Below are 14,945 nucleotides of genomic sequence, written 5' to 3' on the forward strand. Positions count from 1 at the left end.
AAGTCAGCAGCACATGCCTGAATGTGTGAAGGAAAACAACATATGAAGAGTGATATTCCAAAGTCAAATATTCCTGTTAAGACTGCACTCATTTATATTTTGATGTTAAAAAAAAGATTTGCTGTTGTGATTCAGTCTCACCACTTCCAGCAGCAGCAGGCAGCAGAGTTTTCTTTTAGTGAAAAGCTCTGATGAACCCACCAGACGTTACCTGCCCAGCACCAAACCACAGAAGGACGAAGTCAGACACCTGCTGGTGAACATAGTGGACATACCCTAAACTTTACAGATAAACACATTCCGAGCACACATACAGGGGTCTTTAATAACAAGAAGTCTAGAAACGCTGTATATTTTCACATTTTCAGTGACCAGAATTACAAAATATTCTTTGAATTATACTGTTGTATTATAATGTACATTTTAATGGATCCAAGCAGTCATCATGTCTGACTGTAACCATCAAAACTGTCAGGCCTTCTCCACCAAACACCTCATCAAAGCCTGTAAGCAGTTGCTAGGCAGATTTTAGGCAGTTAGTCTAATTGGGGGAAAAAAATCCACTTTAAGTGAAAGCCTTTAAGATGCAAATGGCTTTTTTTGTGACCCTTAATTCTGAATTCATTAATTAAATTCCTTTCTTGATTACATTTTTTATAAACTGTAGTCACACCCACTATAAGTGAGTCACAGTTTTCCTCTCCTAACTGCCTATTTTCCTCGTGGGATCCCGAAGCTCTCCTTTCCTTCAAGTCATTAGCTCTGACAAACATCAGAAAAACCTCATTTAGTGTGAAAAACAATGAGGGATTCACGCTGGATTGCTCATGCGTAATATCTGCGTCTGCCAGTCAGAGTTAAAGCGAAGGATGGAAATTGATTCTATTGTTGTGAGTTACGGCGTTAATGAACAGAGCCAACCACGGCTGGCAGGTAAAATGAAACCGATCGGAGAGATCTGAATATATTATTTGAATTGATATATACTGGGTGATATTCAAAGCAGAAAGTATTTTGACAAACACATTCTGTGAAGTGAAAATATTTCTCAAATTGCGTCTTTTTAAAAAGAGGTAAAGTGTCGGTTCATGTTGCCTGAAGTCGTGTGAGCACTGAAATTTAAAGGTACTAAAACACTTTATCACTGTAATTACACACCGATGTGGCCTCTACGCCTTCCTCTGATGTGCTGTGGTCGTGTCTCTGTGTGTAAAGCATCACTGGACGTGGAAACGTTTACGTTTGTTATGAAATCTGTGTGATCACCTCCATACCCGTCCACCCGCGGGCTGAAATAATGTACGAGGTCAAAAGTGTGGTAACATTGAGTGTCATGTCAGTGCAGTAATTTCTTACATATGGGGCCTCATGATGTCATCCTTTGTTCCACCAGACAAGCACGAGAAAAAGTCAAACAAAGACACTGGTTCTTTTCATGGGACTCGCCTGACAATCAACACTTTGATCTCTTTCTCACGTTTTCCATAAATGAGCCGTGGTTTCTTATTCCCGCCCTGTTTGCTGTCTATGGTTTCATATTAATAATTCTCGGTATCTGCCTTTAGGAAAACTGTGGTCCAGAAGTGTCAAGGTGGCCTACAACCTGCTGCACAAACTGGGAACCAAACAGGAACCCCTCGTCAGACCTGGAGACCGGGTAAGTAAAAGAAAACCAAAACCAACAAAAAAAAACCATGATACTGACGGACTGATGCAAAGAACGGCAAAGAGAAAAAAATAACAAGCATATGTTGGTGGCCAAAGGTAGGAGTGACGTCCCATGAGGCTCGACAGTTGGACGGCTGAGTGTGAGACTTTTAGAGATTTTAGAACTTAAAGTAAAGACTTTCAGGTCTTAAGTTTTGACCTGGTAAAACCCTGAAACCTGGCACAGAACTGTGATGGACAAGCTGGTCAAGATGAATCTCTGCAATCCAATATGTTGCAAAGGATAGCGAACGACGGCGGGAGCTCATGGCGGTCTTATGTCCCACAGGGGGGGGGACGGAGAAGATTAAGTAAGTTAGTAAAACCCTGAAACAATGAGAGAATAAGTCTTGTGCGTTGCTATAGCCAGACAATCCGACTGAAATGCCATTTTAATGATATTTTGTTCATGTTAGCAGATTTCTGTCTGTTTTTTGTTTTAATTTGTTTAGTGATGTGTTCATCTCGCCGTGTCATTTTCAGGGTAAAAGGAAGCTGTGGTAATGGTGGCTAGGCTAGATTCAAGTCTTTCAGAATGATCGAAGAAATGTGTTGATTTAAGTTGTGTCCGTCTCATCCGTCAACGTCTTTGGTCATCTTTCCTGGACGTAGCCCACCATGTAGAAAGATGAGGTCCCCATTCTTAATCCCTCTTACAAAGCTGTGATGTGGCGCCTAGCGTTGACAGCAACATGCCGTGGATCAGCAGGTGGAGCGGGTCATCCATCGCACCAGCGCCTTGCATGATGGTAGCTCGCATTTATAAAGCGCTTTGGATGCGTTCCGAATGCCTCTGGATGATCCACACTGGGACAGATCTCTCCAGTAGGAAATAGTTTGAATGAGATACATGACATTTTTAAATGCAATGTTTAAATGTTTTCAGCAGCACAAACTAATTTCAGTTCCCCCTCCTACCTTTGTGAAAACGTGAGCAAACAAAACAAAAACTATCTGCGAGGCTACGTGTTCTTGTCTTTATTTCTCTCTTAACAACAGAGATAGCTGGACTCGTTTCCTCTGTTGTCTCTTTGGGTTCCTTTGGTGCTCAAACATCACACAGCAGCTGGATTAAAAGAACGAGCAGTTTACTGACATCACCTCTCAGGATTTTTGGGTACTGGCCAAGACGCTCATTGCTCCGTGTTTTAAATATGGACACATGGTCCGTCCTTCCTTTGCTGTCAGTACAATCGTCACATCACACTGGGGGCCTCTTCAGCCGACACGCCTCCACACACGAACAGACGATCACCCTGAAGTGGAAAAGGTTCAGTAATAGTCCCACATGTGTCTGCTGCCATGTGACACCCTCAGCGTCTCCGCTCTTTCATCTTTATTTTAAGCTCGATTTCCTGCTCGGCTGGAGACTAACTCAAGACTGGCACGATGCCAGCGTGTGTGTGCTCTTTTTTAATTTTAGGTATCTCAGCCGCGAAGGGTGTGTGTTTTAATTACCGTACAATTCCCTTTTCTTCCCGCTCAGTGTGAATTACCAGCTGCTCTTTTTCACTGTTTTACTGAAGTTATAATAAGTTGGACGGAGAAATTACAGTGTTGTTTTTTATTTTAAAGGAGGAACGTGTCAGATTACGGATATTAGTTTTATTGAGAGCGTTTAGAAAGCTGAGATTTAATTACACTAATGATACAGAAGTTGTCATTTTATGAAAAGACATTAGAGGTTGTGTAATTCTATCTGGAAAAACAAGCTCACAACAGCTACGGGAAATGAGCCTGGTGAAGAATCAAATATGGTTTGTGGATGCGAGTCGACTTTCAGAACCAAGAAATGTTTTCATTTTTAAGTCAAGTAGTGTATTTCTATTTATGGGGGTCATGACAAGTTCCAAAGGCCCACAGAGCTCTGTATAATCCACCAAAACTAACATGAACCGTCACAGAAAATACAAAAGTTCACAAAACATTCCTATCTGGTTAGAAGTATGAGTCTCGTGTGTGTGTGTGTGAATATTTAAATTGTATTCTGAAATATATATATACAACATTAGAAATTAGAATTAGAGGAAGAAGTGGGGTGTAATGTGTCTACTGTACTATAAAGTCAGCACTGGTTGGACAGTGTAACCTGTGACGCAGACGTTTTGTTTGCAGTTCTAAATGAATGCACTCCTACAGTATCACACTGTTGTGGTAATGACAGCAGTGAGGCTTCACTAAATCTCATGGAGCTAAGGGTATTTGTGTAACCACGACAACATGAAAATAAAAAGTAGCTGCATATTCGGAACTTTGCAAATTCAGTGTCAAAACATATTTGATATTTGCGGGAATCTGAACGTCCTAATCGGGAGAAATTTCCCCTCCTCTCTCGCTGGTATCATCTGCAGATGAAACCTGAACGGCTCCAACGAGACCTGCACATGTCAACATCAGTCCTGTTAAGGCAACATTACACCACTCTCATTCACTCAGGTGCACTTAGCTTATAGCTTCAACCCCGTGACACACACACACACACACGTACTCCAGTACTGTGCATGGAAGCTATTACGCAGCACTTAAGCCGGAGTTCACTGTTATCATCACAACATGCGACTGGAGCCAATATGGATCCAACATGGCTGAGCAGGAGATAAAGGTCTCTGCTGTGGCGTTGTAGAAGCATGTTGGATCTGGTTGTTATGTTCATGTGACAGAATGAGCTGCGACATCAGTAGAAAATAAAATTCTGTCTCTATTCTCAACAAAAAAACGACCGTAGAGCTCAATCAAGTCAAGATAATGTCAACAGAAACAGAACATCATTAACTTTACAGAGGTAATATTTATCACAGCGCTGCTTTGGGTGAGAAGGTCTATAAAATAAATCAAATTTCTACTAAGTTGAATGTTTTCTGGAGTAAATCTATATTTGTAATTGCAATTTTTTTTACATTTTTTGGCATTATTACACTGAAGCGTATCCAGAGTTTTGAGCACACCGCCACATAGTCACTCCGTATGTGTATTAATGCAAAAAGCAGGCTGCCCAGTTTTGAACCGGTTCCCATACCAAACCCTGCATGTATGGGGAGGACACAGTTCGTAGTTCAGGTGTACAGAAAACTTGAAAGAAGTACATGTTTATTAAAAGTTCATTCAAATTTGCACCCACTTTTCCCTTGATTTATAATATATTCCCTTCCCCCTTTTTACAGTTTATTGTTCTGATTTTCTCTTCTTTACATCCAGATGTTTGTTCTCATATTTGCTGCGGTTATATAACAGTTTTTGGCAGTTCAGCACAACTTCAGTGTGCCAGTAAAACTGTTTGAACTGAAGTGAAATGAGCTGAAACAGAGAGGCAGATGCTGAAGGGGGATAAACAAAGAGACACTGAGGAGAAGTGGAGGAGAGGGAATGTAAACAGTGTGATGGTTGATAGGTAGACTGACCGAGAGTCGAATGAAATAGCACAATGAAAGTGGAAAAAGGAAGTTACGAGAGATTTAGAGAGCAAGCGAGAGACATTGACCAGATGCCCCCTGAAAGATTTTGCTTTGTTCTTCTCTGATAAAACCCATCGGCTGCTCGGCTGAACGTCTGGCTCTCTGGCGACAGTCCATATCAGCCATCATCTTTCAACATCGCACACATTTTAAATACAATTTGTATGCTTAAGGCAGAGATACAACCAGCTATTCCTTGTGTAACAATGGTATCAACAGCATACCTTTGTGATCTCCAGATATACCTCTAACTCGTCTCTCCTGCCTTCAGGTGGCGCTGGTCTTCCCAAACAACGACCCTGCTGCCTTCATGACTGCTTTCTACGGCTGCCTGCTGGCCGAAGTCGTCCCTGTGCCAATAGAAGTGCCGCTGACCAGGAAGGTAAGCTTTCATGATGCAGAACTTCAACCAAATACTGACTAATTTAAGCTCATTTGTGTGTCGAGGAGTGTTTGATGTGTTTTTAATCAAAGTGACGTTATATTTATCAGCTGAGATAAATATATACTGAGAGGTACCATTCTGCTAATTACATTGCACAAAACACCTGAATCACCAAAATCAGGGGCTCAAACCCGACTCTCGACCTTTACAGCCATGCTGGACCCTTCACACCTCCTCCACCGCTCCTGTCAAAGAACTTGTGAAAGAGAACTTACAAAAACTCTTTCAGTCGCAGTAATGCAGCTTTGCACACCTGCTATTATTGTTGTTATTATTGTTTGTATTTTAATGCAGTCTTTCATGCGTTTATGTTTTTATGTTGTTTATGAGCCCCTTAACCTCAGACGATTAATCATTATGTGATAGGCAATAAAGTTTTTTGCATCTTGAATCCTCTCTAGAACACATACTTCTGTGTTTTAACAGAGAAAATGGCGAGTAACAATAATAAAACATAGCTAGAACTTGTGAATTAGTTGTGTTTGTGTAAATGTAAACGTAAAGTGAGCATAGAGTTGGATCGGCTCCTCTCTGAACATCATCAGCTTTACAAACACAGGGTTCGTTGCAGGTCTATTTTAGGTGCATTGCTTTGTACAGACGACCCTAAGACGTAAACTGGTATTCCTCTGCTGTCTCCTTTGTTTGCTTTATGTGTGCAAAATGTAATCTTTGTGGAACTATCCAACCCTGAATGTTCATAATTTATCATGAAACGTAAAGTGAGCCCCCTAGATGACGATATTTATCAAAAAAAGGCGGAATCATTCACATGGAAGGTGATGATAGATGGATGGATGGAGAGGAAGTGATGGAGATCTCTGTTTTCAGTTGCTTTAGGGACTCATTTCTTCTTTTTACTTCACGTCAAGCAGCATTAGAGAGTTGAAAAGAGGACGCGCAGCAGAGCCGAACAGCGCTAATTCACACCAGTCAATGGGGCTAATTCTTCAGCGGGGGATTGTATGAAAAACATGAGTCATCAGAAGGCGCCGGGGTTTGAGTCATGGTGCAGCACAGAGGACAATGAGCTCTGCTGAGGTGTAATCAGAGCCAAACGTCTCTGAAGAAACATCTCTGCTGTTGTTGTTGTAGGTTTGTTTGAGTCATAGTTTGGATTGGCTGTCGGTGCTCGGTGACGTCCTCTGGGAGGATCAGGAGGGCCAGAGTGTGTGTCACACAGCGGCTTTGTTGTTTCTTTCCAATCTTTTAATAATTCATGTTGAACAAAGTTACCAAAAACAATAAATTACTAAATGAAAATACATAAGTACATAAATAAATAAATGAATAGAGAAAAGAGGAAACCCCAAACTAAAGTTTAGTTTTTCTTAAATTATGCATCTCTGTTTCATATGAGAAACAGCACAGCAACTCATTGAACCACTCTGACACAGGACGGGGAATTACTGCTATGCACACATGTATTATCTGCTGTTGTAGCGCTTTAAAAACGTATTTTATTTCTGTTAGTGAAGGCTGTATCCTTACGTACACTCGTAACTGATGTGGTCAAAGGTTTCTGCAACATTTGTTCTATAGACTAGTCGATAAAATGTCACCTTTTAACTATTTCTGTACAACTGTAGCTGATAAATACGTCCTCCAGATCCTGTAGAACCTGTTGGATATATTGAAAATGCCATCAAAACATCATCTTTTCACCTCCAGAACCGGCTTACTGAGCCGTGCTGTCGTGCTCTGCTCCGTAAAATCCTGCCTGCGAAGAGAAGAATTCCACTTTCACGATTTCATGTGTTTCAGATTAAAATGGCGTATTTTCATCTGACTATAATGCAAGAAATCATTGATATCTAATATGTTAATGTTAGTAAGTGGAAAGGGGATCCGATCACAGGTTATGTTCTGTAACTTCTACTTTGAGCGTGTGATGATTTATGAATCCTGCAGAAATGTGACTTCCTGTTTGAAGTTGTAGTTGACGTCTTTTTTTGTCTTGTACCTTTTTTATCAAAGAACCAGATCGTTTCTAACACAGCCAGCCTCGGACACTCAAAGTAACACTTCCCACTTTACAACAGCACAGAACAGAGGAGCTGAGCAGGACCAGGATGCAGTTATTGATCAGTCACAATCCAATCCAGGTGATTAATCACATGTGGATCTCTCTGTCTCTCCCCAGGACGCCGGCAGTCAGCAGATCGGGTTTCTGTTGGGGAGCTGTGGAGTGACGGTGGCTCTGACCAGCGACGCCTGCCATAAAGGGTTACCCAAGAGTCCCACTGGAGAGATCCCACAGTTCAAAGGTCTCACACACACTCACACACACACCTTTGTTGCAACATGCAGGAACTCTATGTTCATCATAAACGCACCAGTGTTAGATATGAAGAACCGAGATCCCAGTATTAGTGGGAATTCTGGACAAAGTCTTTACTTTCCACAGGAAAAATACCAAAAATACCATCATATGAACTGAAACAGAGATGCCTCCTGCACACCATGTTATCACTTTCAGGCGGCTGGCGTAGCTACATACTGGAGTCCAGCCTGAAAATGCTGTTATAACAGTGAAATAACTGGATCAGCTTTTTCTCTTTATTACTTTTCAGGCTAAAATAGCAGCTTACCTTTCAGCCGTGTGGCAAAATATTTCACAGAATAAGAGAAGTGCCACATCTGTAAATAGAAATGATGCAGGCAGTTCAACAAGTGGCTCAATCAGACCCAAAGGGCTTCCATCCTAAATCAAACGTGGAGGGCACAGCTGAGTGCTGAACGGTCACAACTAAACATCCAAGAACTCAAAAGTTGCAAAGCATCGAAACAACGCATCAAAATGTCTGCATGTAACAAGAACATCTTCCCTCAAGCAATGAACTGAGGTCAGCACTATGAAGACGGTCACACAAAGACGCAATAAAACTGAAATGGAAAACGCTAGAAGACCGATTTGTAAAATATATTCTAATGTATTACTACATAATCCAACTTGTTCAGAAATAACAGTTTTATGATCAATTATATGCAGTTCTCTGTCCAAAATCAAAGTGAAATTATGGCAAGGAAAAAGAGGATGATTTTCCAGGAAGTAATAGCTTTAAATTATGTTATTTATTGTTATTTATTTGTGTAGCACCTTTCAAACACAGAGGCAATTCAAAGTGCTTTACATGAGGTGAAGAAATGCATCAGGGCAACATTTAAAAACTAAATTATTTAAAGAAATGCTGTCATAATGCAGTTACAGGGCAGTAATAAGCACACAGACACCCTAACACAGCAAACACACTGAAAACAGTGCATTGCGCACACACTCAGAGGTCAGAGGTCAACGTATAGCCGAGCCTCTCTTGTTTCAGCAGAGCTTTCCCGTGTCTCTCAGCGGGACGAATGAACCGACTGATGGCAGCCGACAGCAACGACAGGGTGATAGAGAGACATACAGAGAGAGAGAGAGAGAGAGAGAGAGAGAGAGAGAGAGAGAGAGAGAGTCAGTGAAGCAGAATTACAAATCGATGAGGAAGCAGCTGACGAGAAGGAGGAGAGAAAGAGAACGGAAGGAGGCGCACGATGAATCGAGGATAGAGAGACATCAGCACAGAACAGAGAGAGAGAGAGAGAGAGAATCTCCTGGTGATTAATAACGACTGCTTGCTTTTCAGTAATGGATGTATAAATAGAAACATGATGCCACCAGATTTACTGCTCCTCACTCAGCATGGATTCAGAAGTGTGTGTGTGTGTGTGTGTGTGTGTGTGTGTGTGTGTGTGTGTGTGTGTGTGTGTGTGTGTGTGTGTGTGTGTGTGTGTCTCATTAAGGTGGAGTGCTCCTCTTATTGATCAGCAGGCTTTAAACTCGTCTCATCCACACGGCTGATTGCTTCTTCTGTCTGTCTGGCAGAAACAGCAGCGTTCATTCAGACATTAACAGCCCTCGCATGCTCAGGATTTTACATTCACACACATCCTCGTAATGATAATGATAATAATCAGCAGAGGTACAACTTCTCGACATACTTCCACTTGGCCAAGTAATTCAAACAGTTCTAACATTTCTGTTCAGCGATATGTGGATCCATCAGCAGTCTGACGTGAAGTGTTGGATGTCAAATACAACCTTTAAATTCAATAAAGAAAGATCAGAAACAGCCTCACATGTTATCTTTCCATGAAGCAAATAGTTGGTTGTCACGTTAAGAAGATACAGTAGCGCAGTCCTGTTTTTATTCAATTATAATTGTTTCAGAAGTGAGTTTAGTCACTAATTATGTGCCTTTTGTTCACAAGCCCTGTTTTACTTTGAAGTGCTGTAGCTCAGGCGTTAAGTAATTCAAAACATGGACCTAAATGAACCACGAAGATAACGTTTTATTCCCTTTTAATATTAATCAGAGCCACAGACCAGTTGTGGCAGACAAGTAAATGCCACATGTAAACACCTTTCAGCACCAGAATAAACCGGAAGTTACTTTCTTGTGTCCAAACATCCACTTTTCTCTTGAATTTAGTCAAAGATTTCACTAGTCGGGCCCGGTTCCAGTCTACATGAGCTGGTAAATCAGGACGGAAAGATCAACCCATGAATGCTGAAATGTCTCCCAACTTTCCCAGAACCAACCAGTAACAGTCAGTCATTGTGTGTCCCCCGTGTGTCCAGGCTGGCCCAAGGTGCTGTGGTTCGTCACGGAGTCCAAACACCTCTCCAAACCTCCCCGAGACTGGTTCCCTCATATCAAGGACGCCAACCAGGACACTGCCTACATCGAGGTAACGCACGCTGATGCAAACACTGAAGCGTGTCTTCTCCGAGCCGCTCAAACGTTTCCACTCGTGTAGTTCCAGTCATTACTTTCTTGTGAATGGAAATCAATGGAGCTACATGTCTTTTGGATTAGAATCACAGCCGGGGCCGAGTTCCACTGTTCCCCTACCGGTCAATGCCATCGTCTCGTGTGGCTGATTTGAATTTAGCCGGCGTCCCTCTAAGCTGCCGGGCAGTAACGGCGCCGGCAGCGAGGTGAAATGTCTCCTTGATTGCGGCGGTGATTGAAAAACAATCGACCTTTTGTTTCTATCAAAACACTGTGGCTCTAAGAGATGTGTCTTGTTTTATTTTTCAGAAACACTAACTTCTGTCTCAACATGATTCATAACTTTAATAGCAGCAGATAATGTGCTTGGTTTTGTCAGGCAGCTCCCAGACGTTTCAGACAGAGCAGGTCTCATTGATGACTGTCGACCGCCTTAAATTCATGAATCAGTGTTTCTACAGCTGATTCAGGCCTCAGCTGTGTATTAATGTTCTTATCACAATGTCTCAAGATGTCACTGAGAAACAAAGCAGGTCGTCGGGGGCAACAGACTCGCTGCCTTTATATTTGATCTCTTGAGGTTCTTTAGGGATCCGCCAGCCAGCCAGTTCACATATAATTACGAGGGTGACACCGTTCTCACTGTTCTTGCTCACGGTTTTCTTCTTATTGCTGCTGATGGCTTCATGAAATGTGAAATGATGAAGAAAATGTGTGGCTGCTGTCATGAACTGTGTAATTTGAAAACAGCATAATGACAGTAGCCTTGGTTGGTGATACGTACTGTAGTTACATTTACAAAATTGAAATTCTATTTAACAAAAGATTCAAAAAATTTAAATTTCGTCAAAAATATCCTCGTCGTTCATCAGCGTTCATTTCCAATATTAAAAGTGCTTAAAATTAGATTTAAAAAAAAGAAAAAAATATTTGACTTAACTTTATTAAATGACTGCTTCATCACAAGCGGACGTCAGTCACTGTAATCATCATCAACATCAGTAATAATCTGTAAAAACACATCAGCGGTAGGCACCCCTGTGACGAACACTGGCTCACTGTCTTCCTGTCTCTGCGTGTCCAGTATAAGACCTGTCAGGACGGCAGCGTCCTCGGTGTGACGGTGATGAGGATAGCCATGCTCACACACTGCCAGGCCCTCACACAGTCCTGCTCATACACAGAAGGTAACACACACACACACATTCACACTTCAGTGTATTCAGTTTGGAGTTCCTTTCACCGTCGAGACACAATAATGTCTTGTATCTCACTGAGTGTCTGTCTGTCTGTCTGTCTGTCTGTCGTCCTCCAGCTGAGACCATAGTGAATGTATTAGACTTCAAGAAGGATGTAGGACTGTGGCACGCTGTCCTGACTGTAAGAAAAACACACCTTCACCTTTACTGTCTGGCTTTATCGTTTCAAATCACCAGTGAAAGAATGAGAAAATGTTTATGTTGTCGTCAGAACTACTTGCAACTTTGCTGAAAGTTAGCGGGGGGGGGGGTTTGGTTTGTGACTTTTCAGCAGGAAATAATAAGCGTTTCTATTTTTTTAAAACAGGTCATACAATGCATCTAATGATTATTTTCATTATCAATGAATCTGATGATTATTTTCACGATTAATCGTCTAATAAAATGTAAAAAAAAAAAAAAAAGCAGTAAATTTCCCAGAGCCCAAAGTGACGTCTTCTTTTGTCCAACCAACAGTCCAAAACCCAAAGACTCTTCATTTATGATCATCAGCGGCAAAGAAAAGTAGCAAATCTTCACATATAAGAGGCTGGAAACAGCAAATGTTTGCTTGAGTCGGCAGTTCATTTTCTTTCGATCGACTAGTCGGTTAATCGTTGCAGCTCTACATATTTGAACTAACGAGTTTTGCCTTGAACATCCCTCACTCTCTGTTATCTTCCGTCTCTGTCAGAGTGTAATGAATATGATGCATGTCATCAGTATTCCCTACGCCCTCATGAAGGTCAACCCGCTGTCCTGGATCCAAAAGGTCTGCCAGTACAAAGGTAACGGCCCAGACTGAGAAGTGTCCTAACTTAGCGTCCGTGAATCATGGACATGTTGTGTGAGTTTACCTGCTGTAAACAAATCAGAAAGACTTCCAGCATCTTTTTCTGTAGTTTTGTGTTTTACATTTTGACCCAGCTGATTTGAGGGAAACATTCTGGATGGATTTACAACAGAAAACAGACAAGTTGTGTTTTTTGTTTAAAAGCGTTTCTGACATTATATAACAGAATATTATCCTGAATGTGATCCAATGCTGCGAGTCGCGTGTTGGGTTTCAGTACATTGTATGTTTCTGATCACTGAGAATAAAATGTGAAGTCACTGTTGAGCAGAAATCAAACAGGCACAAACTCTTTAGTGATCTAAGTGTTTTGGACAAACTGCAGTATGTGTCAGCCCCCACACAAGCTTGTGTCGCTATTGCATCATTATTTTAGGTTCTTGTTACATAATGGATTATTATTTGTTATGTTTGATCTCTAACATCCTGAAATCACCAGAGCAATAACCCAGATTTTCACGAGTTTATAGTGACTACCTGGGTATAAATCTATGTGTGATGTTGGTGTGTGTTTTCCGTGTAGCTAAGGTGGCCTGTGTGAAGTCGCGGGACATGCACTGGGCTCTGGTGGCCCACCGGGACCAGCGAGACGTCAACCTGACCTCCCTGCGCATGTTGGTGGTGGCTGATGGTTCAAATCCCTGTAAGAACACGCTCTGTAAAAACGTAAAGTTTGCACTGTGGATGGAGATTTAGTGAAGCTCGCAGCGGGTTCATCCTCTGCAGACCCTGAATATTCAACCCAGTTTGTAGTGCTGCATTTATATAATGTTTTATCATCCCAGCAAATACACACACATGACATTATGATGACATTTGTAAAATAGGTCGTCAGACAAACATCTGGCCCATCCCACATGGGATTACAAGACACCACTATTTTACAAAACATACATCTTCCAGTGATGCATATAAAACAAAAGAGCAAAAGAAAAGAGATTACCATATTATAAAGTACTTGTAGTACTTGCTACATACCTACAGTTTATCTCCCAGAAGTAACTAACTAATCCAAATGTTTCGTATGTAAACGGTCATCTCAATCTCAAAGTCTAACAACAGAACTAGAAACAAACTGCTGTGTTGATTGTAACATCTGTGTCTGATTGATGTCCAGGTTTATCCTGATTATAATTTTCCACCTGTTGAATTCTTTTAAAGTCCAAAAGAACACGTTGAGGCGGTACATTAAGCTTGTAAATAGCCTGAGAGGTGAAACCCAGGGCAAAAGAGTCCAAGCTCATCGTCAGTGGAAACTACTTCCTGGAGCCAGTAGTTGTTACTGACATCACCAGAATAAATAAACCGGATTACTTTCCTCTGCTGACAGGCGGTTCTCCATGAGCGGCTTCACATTGGAACATTTTATGAGCAGTTTCTAGAGATTCGTGGAAAAAAACCCACAAAATGTGCTCATTAAAATTCAGATTACAATTATAGCATGAAGATGAGCTGTAATGAGCTTGACTTTTTAAATTGTGTCTCTCAGGGTCGATCTCATCCTGTGACGCCTTCCTTAACGTCTTCCAGTCTAAAGGTTTGAAGCCGGAGGTCATATGTCCCTGTGCCAGCTCCCCCGAGGCTCTGACTGTAGCTATAAGGAGGTACACACACACACACACACACACACGTTTCATCTCAAAAACACATGTCTTTTTATTGGTGTGCACACGTTAAACATCACAAGACACAGAAATGCGTATGAAGAGTTGTAACACAGTTTAATTAAGAATTAACTTTTAAAAAGTCAATGCAGAGTGTTGGAGTGTGCATTTCCAAATGTACTCATTTAAAATATAATCATGTTGTCGTCATTATTAGGGGTCAGATCCCCCAATTTTATACAAAAAATCAATAAATATAAAAAACACTTTGTCACAAAAACGTTTATTTTATGGCCCCTGCAAACACACTTTTACTGTGATGTTACGTGACATATATTTAGTTACTCTCTTCAGTCAATAAGTTCCTTTTTTAGAGGCTTCATCCTCTTTCCGCTGCGTCCTGTTCTTATTTTAAACCATTAAAACTCCTCAATTTACAGTTTTGTGGCTTCTGAAACGCTAAACTTACAACCGTTCCACCTCTTTCATCGTCCACAAAATCCACGTTACAGTCAAGCCAGGGCGGCTGTCGTTCGCCAGTCGGCTGTAATTTTTGCTCCGTGCTCTTAATTACAACACTGTAAAATCCCTGTGTGTGTGTGTGTGTGTGTGTGTGTGTGTGTGTGTGTGTGTGTGTGTGTGTGTGTGTGTGTGCGTGTGCCACACACAGGCTAATGAATAGCACTTTGCCTCAGCGGGTGTGGTGGTAATGAACTCGCTTTATTTTCAGAAGAGCTGCTTCAAAACTCACACAACAGCACACACACTCACACATGCACACAACTGTACTTGTGAGGACCTTTACTGGCATACAGAAGTCCCTGGCTCCTAATCCTAACTTTAGCCTCAACCTAAACCTTCACAAAAATGT

General features: G+C 41.5%; 1 protein-coding gene across 3 annotated transcripts in view; it reads left to right on the forward strand.

Annotated features, from left to right (window-relative positions):
• dip2ca (disco-interacting protein 2 homolog Ca) overlaps positions 1–14,945 on the forward strand; it is a 176,243-nt gene that overhangs the window by 134,974 nt on the left and 26,324 nt on the right. For all 3 annotated transcript variants that reach the window (XM_070918464.1, XM_070918466.1, XM_070918465.1), the window contains 9 exons: positions 1,566–1,657; positions 5,431–5,541; positions 7,748–7,871; positions 10,226–10,335; positions 11,464–11,566; positions 11,695–11,759; positions 12,312–12,405; positions 12,994–13,113; positions 13,960–14,074. In XM_070918464.1, coding sequence (XP_070774565.1) covers positions 1,566–1,657; positions 5,431–5,541; positions 7,748–7,871; positions 10,226–10,335; positions 11,464–11,566; positions 11,695–11,759; positions 12,312–12,405; positions 12,994–13,113; positions 13,960–14,074 — 934 coding nt within the window. The remainder of the gene's footprint in view (positions 1–1,565; positions 1,658–5,430; positions 5,542–7,747; positions 7,872–10,225; positions 10,336–11,463; positions 11,567–11,694; positions 11,760–12,311; positions 12,406–12,993; positions 13,114–13,959; positions 14,075–14,945) is intronic.

This window comes from Enoplosus armatus, chromosome 14 (assembly GCF_043641665.1).
Source record: "Enoplosus armatus isolate fEnoArm2 chromosome 14, fEnoArm2.hap1, whole genome shotgun sequence".
Classification (NCBI taxonomy): domain Eukaryota; kingdom Metazoa; phylum Chordata; class Actinopteri; order Centrarchiformes; family Enoplosidae; genus Enoplosus; species Enoplosus armatus.